The sequence below is a fragment of the Condylostylus longicornis genome, unplaced genomic scaffold (genome assembly GCF_029603195.1).
Source record: "Condylostylus longicornis isolate FDR11 unplaced genomic scaffold, ASM2960319v2 ptg000010l, whole genome shotgun sequence".
NCBI classification, from domain to species: Eukaryota; Metazoa; Arthropoda; class Insecta; order Diptera; family Dolichopodidae; genus Condylostylus; species Condylostylus longicornis.
In genome coordinates, this window is record NW_026577979.1 from 836,440 (window position 1) to 851,087 (window position 14,648).

A 14,648-nucleotide genomic window follows, 5' to 3' on the forward strand; every position below is an offset into this window, starting at 1 on the left:
TTTTGGGGTCGAATATCGTTAAAGAAAATATGAAAATTCTTTTCTTAATCAAGTTATTAAAATTAATTTTTCGTCTTGTTGTTTCTTTTTTTTTCGTGTATTTTGCTGGATTTTGCTTTATAGTTTTGGGATGAAGATCAAAAATTTAAAGCTTATTAAAAGTTTTTTAATGCATTTTTATTAAAATTAATACCGCATGAAGAAATTTTGTTTTGTATTTAAGAAAAAAAATTAAATTATCAAAATTTGTTTTGGCCTTTTTCCTCAGGATGAGAGAAAAAATTGTATTTTGTTTATGAATTTAATTTAAAATTATTTTTTACCCTTTAAGCGCTTTTTGAAAAAACAAAATTGTTTAAATTTTTAATAATTTTTTATCATTGAACTACGAGATTTAAAATTATAGAATTAAAAATCCTTATGCTTTTTTAAGGAATTTTTTAATTTGATGACAGTCATTATAAAAATTAATGAATAAATAAGAGTAAAGAATTAATTGTGGAGTTCATTTTGTATTTCTGTTTAAGCAAAGAGAGAAAGAAGAAGAGTAAGAAGTATTATTATTTTCAAGTGAGAGAAAACATTTTTCATGTTTGAAATTTCGTTTTTTCATTGTTCAATTTTATCTTTATCACTCTGAAAGTGAAATATTTCCTCAAGATTTTTACTAAACACTATGAAAATTAAGAAATATGATGGAATAATCAAATTATGAAACTTAATAATGACCATAATTGAATGTGAGTGCAAGGATCCAAAAAATTTCGAACAAATTAAGGTGTACCAAACTATATTTTCAGTCAGTTCTTAAAAGTATTATAATTTGCTCCACAAATTCTTAAAAAATCTTCATCTTATATTTTCGAACAAATCTGACCATTTCTAAACGAAAAAACTAAAGATACTGAGATTTCATTAGAGTACTTGGAAACTTTGGGTATATTTTTAATTGATGAAAAATTTTCTTATTGAATCCTATTAATTTGGACAATTGCATTTGAAGTTACAACAAATCTGCTTTTTAAAGTAATAATTGCAGTTTGTTAAATTGGCTTTGATAAATGGAGAAAAAAGTATGATACAGGATGATGCTCTACATATTTTTATAATACGGATGTTCCAAATACATTAAGTGGCATTATTTCGAAATTCAATTATATATTGCAATTGCCTTCTTAAAAACTCGGATATTCATCAAAAATACGTCGCATATCTTTGAAGATATCTTTGAAGATCTTTCGATTTATTTACTATACTGATAATATCACATTCATTACCGCACATAGCTCGTTAGTTCTTGGGACTTATACGTCGCCACTCTCATTTGTAGTGTTTTTTACCGAAGTCCTATGTCTTCAGAATGAGAAAAAAACTTTACTTTCTAAATTACCATATTGTTCTTTAAATAAATTTTCATTCAGCTGCATTAAAAGCATTAACTGCAAAATTCATGAGCTAGAAATGTTAAAACTTTTTTCACTAAAATTTAATGTAGCAAGTATCTTAAATTTTTTTTCCAAAATTCCTTCTTGGTCGAGAAAAAAATGTTCTTCATTTCATTTAAATAGTGTTCTTAGGAACTCACTTATAATTAAAAAAATACATAATTTTTGATATTGTAATAACAGACACATTGGTAAGAATGAGTAGACGTTTTAATGCCGACTAAAAACTGATTTTATATTCTTTAAAATATTTCAACTTTTACTTTTGCATTCTATTCACCTTTATAATCCTTCCTAATCCTGTAAACATAATTATCTGCTTTATTATTAAGTCTGATATGGTATTTTAAAGAAAATGCATTTCAAATGTTAAAAGCGGGTCGGTAAAATTTACGAAAAAGAGAAAGAAGAATAATGAGAACAATAACTTAATTTTTACGTTCACTTTCTATATATATGAAAGTGATTCTCCGTATTAATGATACACTAATATATTTTTTCTCGAAGTGTATTATGAGTTTGTGATTTCATTTGAAATTTTTAATAAATGAGACCGTTTAAGCACGTATAGGAAATGTATATGTATTCTTGTAAGGCATTCATTGAAACAGATAAATTCGCTTATAATTTTGAAGCGAATTTTGAAGAGTTTATCGTAAAATCGTTCTATATTAATTGCGATTTCAGAGTGGTTATTCCAGACACTAATTTACAACTTCCCATTCACAATTTAAGTACTGTTACGAAAACAGTCACTCAGTTACATGGAGAAGATAAGAATAGTTCGCAAATGGAGCAGTTTTTATCTAGAGTAATGCAAGAAAGTATCTACCAAAATTAATATTACGTTTTACTAAATCAGAAATTTTATACTTTTGGATTATTATTCATCCTTAACCAAGAAACCAACGAATATTAAACATTGATATTTGCGATTCACATACCATACCCTATTATTGACAATACAAACTTTAATCCTTAATTTTACTTTCCTTAACATTGTATTCAAAATGTATAATAAGTTTTCATTTATGATGAAGGCAGGCGTATAAAAATTTAAGATATTCAAAAAAAAATCCTCAGAATATTTTAATCATATTGAATGTTTTAAGCTGTATAAAAGTAGATGATTACATTATAATTTGTTCTAGAATGTCAATATTTAAAAATAAAATCTAAATTGATGGACTGTTTAAAATTAATCCAATCTTAATGATTTCAGGTGAAAATTTTAGGTATTTAATTTTTAGTTTAATAATTTTTGTGTCTCCACAAGGCGGAATGGTAATTTATCTTGTGATGATTCAGCCTATTAAGATTAAATATTCAGAATTATAAGGAATGAAGAGAAAATAATCAAATGTGTATAGGCGGTTCGGAAATAAGATTTTAATTTTTTATTTTTCTTATTGTTTCATTTATGATAATTAATTAGGATTTTTGATTTCTTTTTACCCTTTTCCAATTACCAAAGCTATAAATAATTTTGATTTCAAAATTTTTTTGATTTGACCTTAGCATGATCATCATCATATTATGAAAGATATTAATTGTGAAATATTTGAATCGGAAATTGCTAGAATTTTGTGTTGGAAAATGTAAAGTTTGAAATGATTCAAAATTTGAAAATACCTTAAAAAATTCTGGGGTTTATTTGATTTATTCGAACAGTTCTTTGAACAAAGATGACCCATTTAGTTTTACAGTACATTTACATTAAGAAGTGATAATGAACTTCAAACATTTAAATGTAGAATTTTCGATATAACACTTTGAGTAATTATCGAATACCAATTGATTTGCGCCAGATCTATACATAAAAAGGTTTAGCATTTGTTCTTAAATAATTTTCTGTACTTGATCTATAAAGGAAAAAAATATTAGTGCAACTTTGTATGCTATTGAATCGCAACTTTTATAAGTTTTTAAATTTGTTAATGCGATAAAAATTAAATTTATTACAGGCCAGCATGCAATATAATCATGTTAAGCGCGTCAGATTTTGATTAAAGTAGACATTTATTCGACATTTTGAACATTCTACTTTCAGGCTATCTTGTAAAAATATTATCATTGAATTGAAATTAAGAAAAAAACGAGAGTGAAGTATTTAAGCACTTAATGCTTTAAATTTATATTAATTCTAAAAAGCTTTAACGTATTTTACTGGCCTAAAAATCACAATATTTTGGTTAATTTACTTCAGAAGCAAACCTTGAGTAATTCGTTAATACAATTGTAAAATAAAAATATACAAATTTGTTTTTACGAATGAATTTGAATTCTCATAAAAATATTTTAAGTTCATTTAAATATTATTTATTATTACTTTCATGTGAGCGGATCTCCAGAGCTTTTATCACAAATTTTGTATTATAGATTAATTGTTTCTTTATTTCTTTCGTTAATGCAAAATTCTGAGAGGGGCAAAATTCTACATTGTAATTCTTTATACGAAAGTCTTAAGCGCAAACGTTCTACGAATAGTCAAGACATGATTATTGTTCTAAAATAAAAAAGTAGGCATTCAAAGCTAATAGAATAACAATTTGATGGGATTACAGGGTTAAATATTACGTTCCTATAATTATATATGCGTTCCTTATTACAAAAGCATATCAGAGATTAAATGGGCAGATGTGTTTGCTAAAAGCAACTCTGTAATTCAAAATTCAAGAGCGGAGTGATTCTGGCACATTCCATTTCATTAATACAATTAGGAAAATTATTTACAATACGAATTCTTATGATTTTTCATTTATAATATTAGAAAATTCAAACCGTAAGTGTGTTATATAACCTTAAAAGGAATGGTTACTATTTTAATGCATTCCTAGTTATGCATTTCTTATAATGCATTTCTAAAGGCCTCTTCCTAAATCTTAAAAACTTATTCAGACAGTAGAATATTTCTTTAATTTATGAATTTACTTATAAACTTAAATTTCAAAATAAACTTAAATTTTAATATGTGAAAAAAATCTTGAAATTTCAAGGATTAAAAATTGCCAGAATTGCAAATTCAGTAAAAACTAAACGAAAATATGCAACAATAACAAAAATTGTTTCTGTTTTCTAAAGATATTTTGCCACCAGCTGAAAAACTTAAATTTTTTCTGTCCCTGGCAATGCCATACCAATTCAAAATACGATTATTTTCGATCTTCAATGATTTTTTTTTCTCATTTTTTTTGTTTCCACTTCTAGAAATAATTTTTTTTTTTTTTTTTGCAAATTTTCCTATTTTTCTCCTTTTATTTTCTCTGTTTTTTAACAATTTTACAAAACTATAATCCCAGGATGTGAGTGATTGGTTTTTAAATTCCGTATTGTTTGTTTGTTTTTTAGCTTTGTGTTTGGTTTTTTTTTTTTGTATGTTCATTTTAAAGTTCGGTTATTATTGTTTGTCCTGAAGGATTAAATGTACTTGTTTTTGGTATGTATATGGATAATATGTGCATGCAGATTTTTGCAATTCAATATAAAAATTTTTTTTTATATATTTTAATTTAAAAAATATGTGTGTAAGTGTGTTTGTTAATGTGTAAAATGTACATAACCATTATAATGTGAAATACATTACGTCTGCAGTGTTTGTTAACGCTTGATAACATTTATAGTTTTTATTGTTATTAATGTCGTTACATTTTTACAACGACAAGAGTATAGTGCTGTCTTTTTCATTCTTTTTGTGTTTTTTGTTGTTGATTTTTATCTTTTATATCAACAAATACTTTTTAGTAGAATTACGTCTGACTATAGGACTATATTGGAATAAAATCTTAAAGGCAATTAATATGGAAAATTTAAAGCTATTCGAATGAACTCTTGGTGAATTCATAAAAGTCCCATAAATATAATAGACGAATATTCATGATAAATTCGATTTTAAAATTGACTTACATTTTAAATTCTCCATAATCATGTTTTATCTGTAGCTCACCTTAAAAAGCTTAATAATTTAAGAGAAATAACAATGAGATTGACATCATATAGTAGAAATCAATTTGCGACAGCAACATTTTCGAAACAAATGTCACTTCTTTAAAATTATTCACTGTAATAGGAAAAATTTATGTAAAATAGAGTCAAATTTTTTAACTATAATTTTGATAATTTTGAATTTACTTGAAAACTTTCTCAATTTGGCAATTTTCAGTTTCGATATTTTTGTAATAACTGCACTCTTATCATGATTTAATGTTATTTGATTCAATAATGAAATATTGTTCGTGTCCCATTCTAAACAACATACAAAAATCTTTCTTCTTAAATAAATTTCCAAATTTTGCCTCTATTACAGTTGAAGAATCGGACTCGAAAGATCATTTTAATATCTAATAATCCAATATTACCACAAAAGCTCAAATATTTTTGAAACAAGACTAAAACGAAATTACAATGCAAAAAACTTTTCTATTACACGCCCATTCCATTTGAAATTTACGTACGTACCTAATATGTGTTCTATTACTCGAGTACTCTTACCTAATCAATTTTTTTCTTTTTTTTTTTTTGCTTTAAGATGGAAAACGTATTTTAGAAAACGAAATGGCAACAAAATAAACATTAATTTTTTTTTTACATTTTTTATTTTCCAAAGATTAATCCTGAATTCAACAATAGGATCAATGATGTCCAGACAATATGTAAATTGACTTGGGATTAAATGAAGAGTACAATGCAGGATTTTACTACAAAAAAAAAATAAATTTCTTGCTGTTGTTTTTTTTTTTTGTTTGCAATTGGTTTCATTGGAAAATTAAGCGCGATGAAAAAAAAAATAGGGAAAAGGGAAAGAAAAAAATTATAATTTTCAAATTTTCTATCCTTTTCCTTTTCCTTTGTTTTCATTTCATTATATTTTTATTTTGTAAGGATATATGAACAATAACACAGAAGGAGTAATTCTCATGAATGTTGTTTTTTAATTAAAAAGCAAACAAAATATAGAAAAAGAACAAAAAAGAAAAAAATCAAATGTTTTCTAGTAGTAGTTCTGTAGGTACGTGTTTTCTTAGTTAAAATCAAAATTTTTCATTATAAAGAAAACATACTACCATTTATTTTGGTATGTAAATTGTTAAATTTTATAACCATATGGAAATGGTTTTCTATTTAAATTGAATTATATTTCAGCAAATGAAGAAATATTATGAAGAAATATTAGGACAATATCAAGGTGGTTTTAGAACTGGTAGATCCACAATCGATCAAATTTTTATAATTAAGCAAGCCATGGAGAAATGCTATGAATATAATGTTGATTTGCATATATTATTCATAGATTTTAAACAGGCATTTGACAGCATAAACAGAAAGAACATTCCTAAAGCCCTGTTAGAGTTAGGAGTACCAAAGAAACTTGTTGAATTAATAAATATGACCACAAGCAAAAATTTTAATACAAGACAGTGTATCAGATGTATTTAATATAACAAGCGGAGTAAGACAAGGGGATACGCTATCAGCGCTGGTATTTAATATAGTACTTCAATATGCAATTGGAAAACTAGATAAAGGCGGCCACATTTTTATAAGAGCATATCAAATCATTGCATATGCAGATGACATTGCAATAGTTACGAGAAGATTTTGCGATATGAAAGAAGCCTTTTTAATGCTAGACATGGAAGTAAAAAGAGTAGGTCTTAAGATTAATGAAAATAAAACTACAGGACCGTATTAAAGCAGATAACAGGTGTTATTTTGCGAATAGAAAGCTTATAAAATCAAGACTTTTAAAAAGAAATGTTAAGATACAAATATATAAAACTCTAATTCGTCCTGTTGTAACATATGAATGCGAAATATGGACATTGAATGCAGCGGAGGAAAGCCATCTAAGAATCTTCGAACGAAAAATACTGAGGAAAATATTTGGTGCAATAAGAATAGAAAACGGAGAATATAGACGTAGAAATAATAACGAAATTAATGATCTTATTAAGAATGAAGACATAATACGTTTCAGTAAATCGCAACGTTTAAGGTGGGCAGGACATTGTGCGAATGAATGAAAATTTACCACAATATAGAATTTTACAAAGCAGACCTACATTTAATCGCAACAGAGGAAGGCCAAGAACGAGATAGGAAGACAATGTTAAAAATGACACCATTAAACTTCAAGTCAGAAACTGGAAAACAGAGGCTAAAGATCGAGAAATATGGAGGCAAATAGTAAACAAGGCCAAAGCTTACCAGGAGCTGTAGAGCCAAAGAAGAAGAAGAAGACATTTCAGCAAATTTTGATTTTATATATGAATTTATAAGACTTTATTGGTAGAGAAAACTTATACATAATATATTTGAGTAAAGTGAAATAATTAAAATGACTGTAATTAAAATTACAGCATTCACATTCTTATGTACCATTTGAATCTGAAGCAAAATTCGTTTACCTTCATGAATATCACATTTTTGGTTCTCCACGAATACATTTTCAATTGCTAAATATAGATCTAATTGTTGTTAAAGCGGCATTTCGTGCTTGTCCATTGGAAAAATATTTGATTAGATTTTAATAATTTAAAGGAATGTAATTTTAGAGTCTATACTTAATTCACAATTTGAACAAACATTATAAACTTTATATAAAGCACGAGACACATTTACTTAGAACTATTAAAATTCACATTTATTAAAATTTCAACTAACTTAGAAGCGATCCTATTATATGGAAAATAAAAAATATTGGCTTCTCGTCGGTTAAGAAGCAGAAAGCATTAAGTCAAGAAACTGTGTTTTAAGTAAATTCAATTTGAAAAAATCGTAAAATTGTAAAACTAATCAATTAGTGCAATGGAATTGGTCTCTTTAATATCTGGATTTATAAACTATATTCTGGATTTGCATAATTTTTTGCCACAACAAAGATTATATTATTCTGATTTAATTCATCTATGAAATCCGAATTCTCAAAAAATGCACTTAGTGCTTTCTGCCTTTTAACCGACGTTCTGAAGTATCCACTACCTTCAAAAAATTTATTTGAAAACAATGTTACAAAAAATGTTAAATAAGAAAACGAAATTTAAATTCCAATAAATATTCTTGTAAAAACTTTCCTAATTAACAGAATTTCGATTTTTGCTTATTGCCGACCGCATTCCACAAAATAAGGAAAGTATTGCTTTAGAACGAAATTTTAAAAAGTAATTCAGTGTAATAATCAAATCAAGGATTAATGTAATGAATATTTTAGGAGAACAAAGTCATTTATAACATAGTCATTTAAAAGGCGTAGAATACCACTAAGCACGTTTACTTTCTATTTTTTGATAGCTTCCTCTTTAAAATTGAACAGTTTTCTAGCGAGATTCTACATTCTACAAAAAATATATCAAAAGAAGAAATCAATCATATAAACTCTAACTTGGTCTCTATTAACTTTTTTGCTATTCAATAAAAATCAATTGAGACTTTTATCCGTCCGATTTTTATTTGAATCGAATTTCAACTTAATTAAAAATTTGAAGTCCTTACATATCGGAAAATTTCACAATAACACTGAAACTTCATCACACTTTTCAATTATACAAAATCATTTCCGGTATATGTTTAAATCAACATTTAATCACACTCGAACATACCATACATGAAAGGTTTCCAAATACAAGAAATAAGAAAAGCACATTTTCTATTATTATTGTAAAAAACTAATAATAGTTGTGGAACAAATTTATTATCTCACATTTTCATACCTCTTGTATGCATTTTCCACACATTTTAACCTTAAACAATAACAATTTTATAATAAAAAAAAATTAAAATTAAAAATTTCATTATGCTCATTTCAACACTAAAACTATTCCAAGTTTCTGAACTAAATTCTTTAAAATGAACTCGAAAAGAAAAAAAAAATTTCCTTCCACAAAATCTTTTGTATTTTTTCATAAAAACTTTTCTATCTATATAAAAACCATACGATAATTTATTTTAATATTCAATCATAATTCTCTTTTATTCTCATATCTTAGACCAGTGACTATATAGAGACTTATTACTTCGATAACGAATAAAACACAAAAATATGAAATGCAAAAAATAGAAAATTACAAAAAAAAAAAAATATAAGAAAAAGTTTTTCTCTTTTGTAGCAACGTCTATGTATGCACAAAACATAATAATTAAGATGAAAAAGAGAGCAGCACAACAAAAAAGAAAACAAAAAATAAAGTCGGCTATTATAACAGGATGACTTCCTTGACCAAAGGTCTCCGTCTCATGTCTTCAAAGCATACTTACACGATAGAGAAAAATAGCATCTAAACTGCACAAATCTACATACCAAATACAATATTAAATATAAATCGGTGCACACAATGGCTAACATAGAATGAGGAATTCACATTGAGGGCCATTTAAAGTTAAGGTACAAATACAAAAAAAAAAATTAAAAACAAAAATAATAATAAAGAGAAGAAAAAATCTAATTCTCGAAAAAATAAAAAGTGAAGACAAGACAACCAGATTATTGCACAATCTGGCACCAAGTTTCTGATGAAAAATAAGAAATTTTCGCAAAAACAACAAAAGACAAAATAAAAAACCTTATGGACAGAACAAAAAATACAAAGCAAAAATGAAAACAGGCACAACTCTATAGAGAAAAAAAAGGGTTCTTCTTTGACATTTTTGTGAACTTTTTTTGTCCCCATTTTATTTTTTACTTTTTTTCATTTTTTTTGAAAAGAAAGAACCAAAGAATTCCAGACCAAAATCTATTTCTTTTTTTTTCTTTACTTTCAATTGTCTTCTTTTTTTTTTCGTTTCTGTTTTTGTTAGCTGAATATGATCTCTAGTTTCTCTGACCATAAGCTTCTCAAATAGCAGTGATATATGCATTAACATATACGTATGTATATCCTATATAGCCCCAAAAACAGTTAAAATAAAAAGTCACAAGAAAAAGTCAAAAACTAAAAATTCTTTTAAATATTTTTTTTTGATCATAACAAATCCAAAAGGACGATTCAAAATGGAAGATTAAAAAATTTACATAAAGAATTGGACTGTTTAATAAGATTTTTATAATTTGACCATGAAATTTTGATTAGAATTCTATACTGTGCCAGTCAATTAACAGACAAAATCTGCAATTTTTGTCTATGATTGCAAAATCTCAGAGAAATTTAAAATGTCAATCAAGTTTTGCTCTCAGATTATTTAGAATTGAAAAAAAGAGAAAATAAAAATCACAGAGCAAACAAATGAGAGAATTTTCGGAAAGAACTCAAATCACTTATCAAATTTTTAATCATTTTTATAGAGTTTTTGTTAAACAAACAGGCTCCAATTATGTAAACAAGCCCGATTGCTACTGAAATTCCAAAACAAAATTATTTAATAATTTTCATAGAAAGTACAATTTTAAGAATAGGCCAATATGAACATGACTATAACCAGTTTAAGTACCATAACCAATAAATTTTTAGATTTATGTATTCATTAAACAAATCTAGTACTTACACTCTATTTGTATATTACTGCATTGCAATTGACATTATTCTTAACATTATATTTTTTAATTTTCCGTTAATATCCAATTACCCCTCTCTTTCTCTTTTGAACTAACTTTCCCATAATGTTCCACTGTCTGTTCCTATAATTTTGTGATTCTCACGCCAGATTGCCGCCAAGTCTGAATTTTTGAAAAATAATAATTTTTACCATTATAATTTTCAATTATTTCCAAAAAAAACAAAAAAAAAAATATTTTCAGAACTGCCCCTATCGTAATAACTACATTTAATGGTTTGCCCGAAAACTATGACAAAAAAAAATTATTTACAATATGCAAAAAATATGCAAAAAAAAAAAATATTCTTAAAGGCATCAAACAAAAGGGTTTTATTTTTTTATTTTATTTTTTTTTTATTATTATTTTTATAGTAACCAAAAATTGAATAAAAGTCGGCAATTTATTCAAAGTCCTTTTGATAATATAATCCAAACAAAACAAAAGCAACAAATCATAAAATGAGAATAACAAAAATAATAAAAACAGAAGAGAAGAGTTTAGAAGAGTCGGATTTATTCAAGACTTAAAAGAGAGCTGTTTAAATTTTTCTTGTTTTTATTTTTTTTCCAACTGATGATTGTTTTTTATAGTTCGGGATTTCTTTTAATTTTTTTCTAAAAGACTTTTGACATGAACTTGATATTACATTTTTATATTGTAAGTAAAATATACATAGAAAAATTAAAAAAAAAAAAAAAAAACAAAAAAAAAACTTAAATACTCATCGCATTTCTGTTTTTATTTTTGCAATAGATTCAGCCAGATTTTACAATTGCACACGTCAACTGTACATGCCTAGATCGGTTTTATGATGCACACGGGTTTTAATTTCTTCTTGTATGTTTCATACTTACTTATTTACCTTTTATATTTCTTTGCTCAATTTGATCTCATAATGTTTGTTCATAATGCATGTATCCATGTATGTATGTAAATATGTGCGGTATATATTACATGTGTTTAATTTTTTTTTTTCTATTGAGATTGATGTAGAACTAATTGGTATGACAGCTCTATTACAATTTAATATTAAAATAATTGTACCTATATTATATACGTATACATTCATATATAAGATGAAAAGATTTATAATTTAAAAGCACATTTTATTTATAATTTGCATTAGGGAAGAAAAATTCCATCATGATGATCAAAAGAGAATTTTAAATATTTTAAATAAGAAAGAATTTGTATGTATAGATGTTCTTTATATAATCTTTGCATTTGATATGATGAAATCTGTCCTATACAATTTATGTTAAAGATCTAAAGAAGATAAGAAAATATAAAAAATTTTTTCTAATGCAAGTATTATGCCCCTCAAAAAAAAACATTATTTCTTATCTGGTTATACACATATAGCTATTCGTATATACAAATTGTGTGTGTAAATATTAATTTTGCATTTAATTAATTTATTTGATTTTATATTATTAAAGGACAACACGTGAAAGATTGTGTATATATTAGTTATCATATTTTTATTGCATTTGTTCCTTTTAAAAGAAGACAACAATTAGAACTACTCAAGAGTTATCGAATTTTAAAAGATCTAATCCACCAAAGAAATGTTTATACATTTTGAGTTTCTGTCTTCTTTTCATAAGGAACGAGCGCTCGCAGGAAACTGTCTACCCCGCCTCACAACGTAGTGTCTAACTATATTAGATCTGATAGTCCCAAGAGCCTGCTTTCTATCTATAAAGACAGTTATACCTCACTCCACTTCCTTCAGCTGCTGTGTTGTCGCCTTAAATATTGCAAAAGCGTCCGACTGAAATACTCCATCGGTATTCTCAGCTCAAGATTCTTTGAAAATATACCTGTACCATTGACTCCGATTGCCTTTGAACCATCCATGTAGATAGATATTCCTCTACATATCTGACCATTTACCCATTCTTCATTTATTGGAAGAACAACATATTGGTATAACAACCCTTTCCAATCGATATATGACATCATGTAATCAGTATTAGTATCCTTTAATTGACGCTCATATCATATTTCTCCAAGATCTTACTTCGCGTGGAGCCTCAAAGGTCTATTACCGGTCACATCCTTTGCTAATTGCTTAACTATATCTAAATTAAGTACAACAATCTGTCATCCTTTGCACCTCCAAAACGCTAAAAACCGTACTGCAGCCCCACTGCGGTTGTCTCCGTATTGCGGTTAGAATAGTTCTTATGTGACCAAAACAATATAAGGGTGAAACAATAATGCCCAACCGCGTACCACATAGAGACAATTTTTCAAGTTGCATTCTTGCTTTACTGTTTATTCTATTCAACTACTTTATTTTACGCTAAAGTTCATACTTTCTATTCTAATATCAAATTTATTAAATTAACTTAAACTACAAGCTGTTGATTTCAAACACTAATTAATTCAAACTATTTAATTATTCCAAATATTAAAAATGGACGACAGTAAATTTTAAAATGGTTGACAAATTCTTTATAGCTAAATGTCACCACTATAATAAAACAATATTAAAATGGAATGCATTCTTTTATTATTTTATTTAAAAAACCATTGTTTAACTAATTGAAAATAATTCAAACGAATTAAATTTAAAAGAAAAGTATGAAAATGCAAGAAAAAAATTATTATATTGCATATGTGTTGTAAAAACAAAGAAAACAACTGTCATGTCAATAACAATTCAAAGGAGGTGTTTAACTGTTTTTATAATATTATTTTTTTTCTTATTTTGCATTCCACACATAAGTACCTAAATACGCAATTCCTGCTGTTATTCTAATTTAAAAAAAAATGCATTAAAAACAAAACAATAATTTTATTATTTGTATGTGTTGGTTAAGTTGCATAAAATCAAAAAAATAAACGTCACGTTTACTCTGAAAGCATCCCACTTTAAATGCATTTTTTTTTAACTAAACATGCACACATGCATGCAATTTAGAATTAAACGCGCAACTGGCTACCCTCAGATTTTTGTTTTAAATTATTTTTATACTGCACATTATTTTCCAAGTCAATGTACATACTATTTGTTATAATATACTTGCATTAATACATAGAGCAAAATATTATTACTGCACTTTATATATTACACACATACTAAAGCAAAATGTTGTTAATGCTTTACGTTGGTTTGTAATGCGAGTAACAGAAAAAAAAATTGCATAAAGGGTAACAGCAAAATACGAAATGTAAACGCGATGACGACAAAAAAAACGTAAATGATCCCGAAAAATATGTTTTGTTTCAGTCATCAAAAAAATTTTTCTCTTGTTTTCATTCCATATTTCATATTATATAATGTGAACATGTGCAACAATGACGAGCACACAATAATAAAGAAGACGCGTATTGTAATTTACGAAAAAAAAAATTCTCCAACTATTTATGTTTCCTTAGGTTTTATTGCATAAAATAAAAACCGGGTATTATGGATTATGTTATGTTTTTTTTCCAATCCTATAAAAAAAATTTGCAAGGTTTTTGTTTCATTTACATCGGAGACTTTTTTTTCTTATTAAAAATAACTACGTACTAATACATTTATTACGTTACGAGACCTTGTAGACAAATAAATTAACACTGGTTATACCTGGTTATGTAGACACTTAATTGTATTGGAAACTAAAGGTAATAATTTAATGCTGTTAGTAATTTTTTTCTTCTAAATCACATTAAAATCTTAGTAC

General features: G+C 26.2%; 1 protein-coding gene across 1 annotated transcript; it reads left to right on the forward strand.

The window, feature by feature from the left end:
* The first annotated feature begins 724 nt into the window (after nt 1–724).
* Nucleotides 725–7,465, forward strand: LOC129618826 (uncharacterized). The gene is made up of 5 exons (XM_055533841.1): nt 725–780; nt 2,133–2,256; nt 6,585–6,784; nt 6,861–7,127; nt 7,195–7,465. The coding sequence occupies exons 1-5, from the start codon at nt 725–727 to the stop codon at nt 7,463–7,465; spliced, it is 918 nt and encodes a 305-aa protein (XP_055389816.1).
* Nucleotides 7,466–14,648: the final 7,183 nt, after the last annotated feature.

Bases quoted from the DNA above. Each gene is read 5' to 3' on its own strand.
- LOC129618826 (XM_055533841.1), top strand. From the start codon at position 725: ATGACCATAATTGAATGTGAGTGCAAGGATCCAAAAAATTTCGAACAA. The intron at 781-2,132 runs GTACCAAACTAT...TTGCGATTTCAG, and splicing joins AATTTCGAACAAATTAAGGT to AGTGGTTATTCCAGACACTA. The intron at 7,128-7,194 runs GTATTAAAGCAG...ACTTTTAAAAAG, and splicing joins GAAAATAAAACTACAGGACC to AAATGTTAAGATACAAATAT.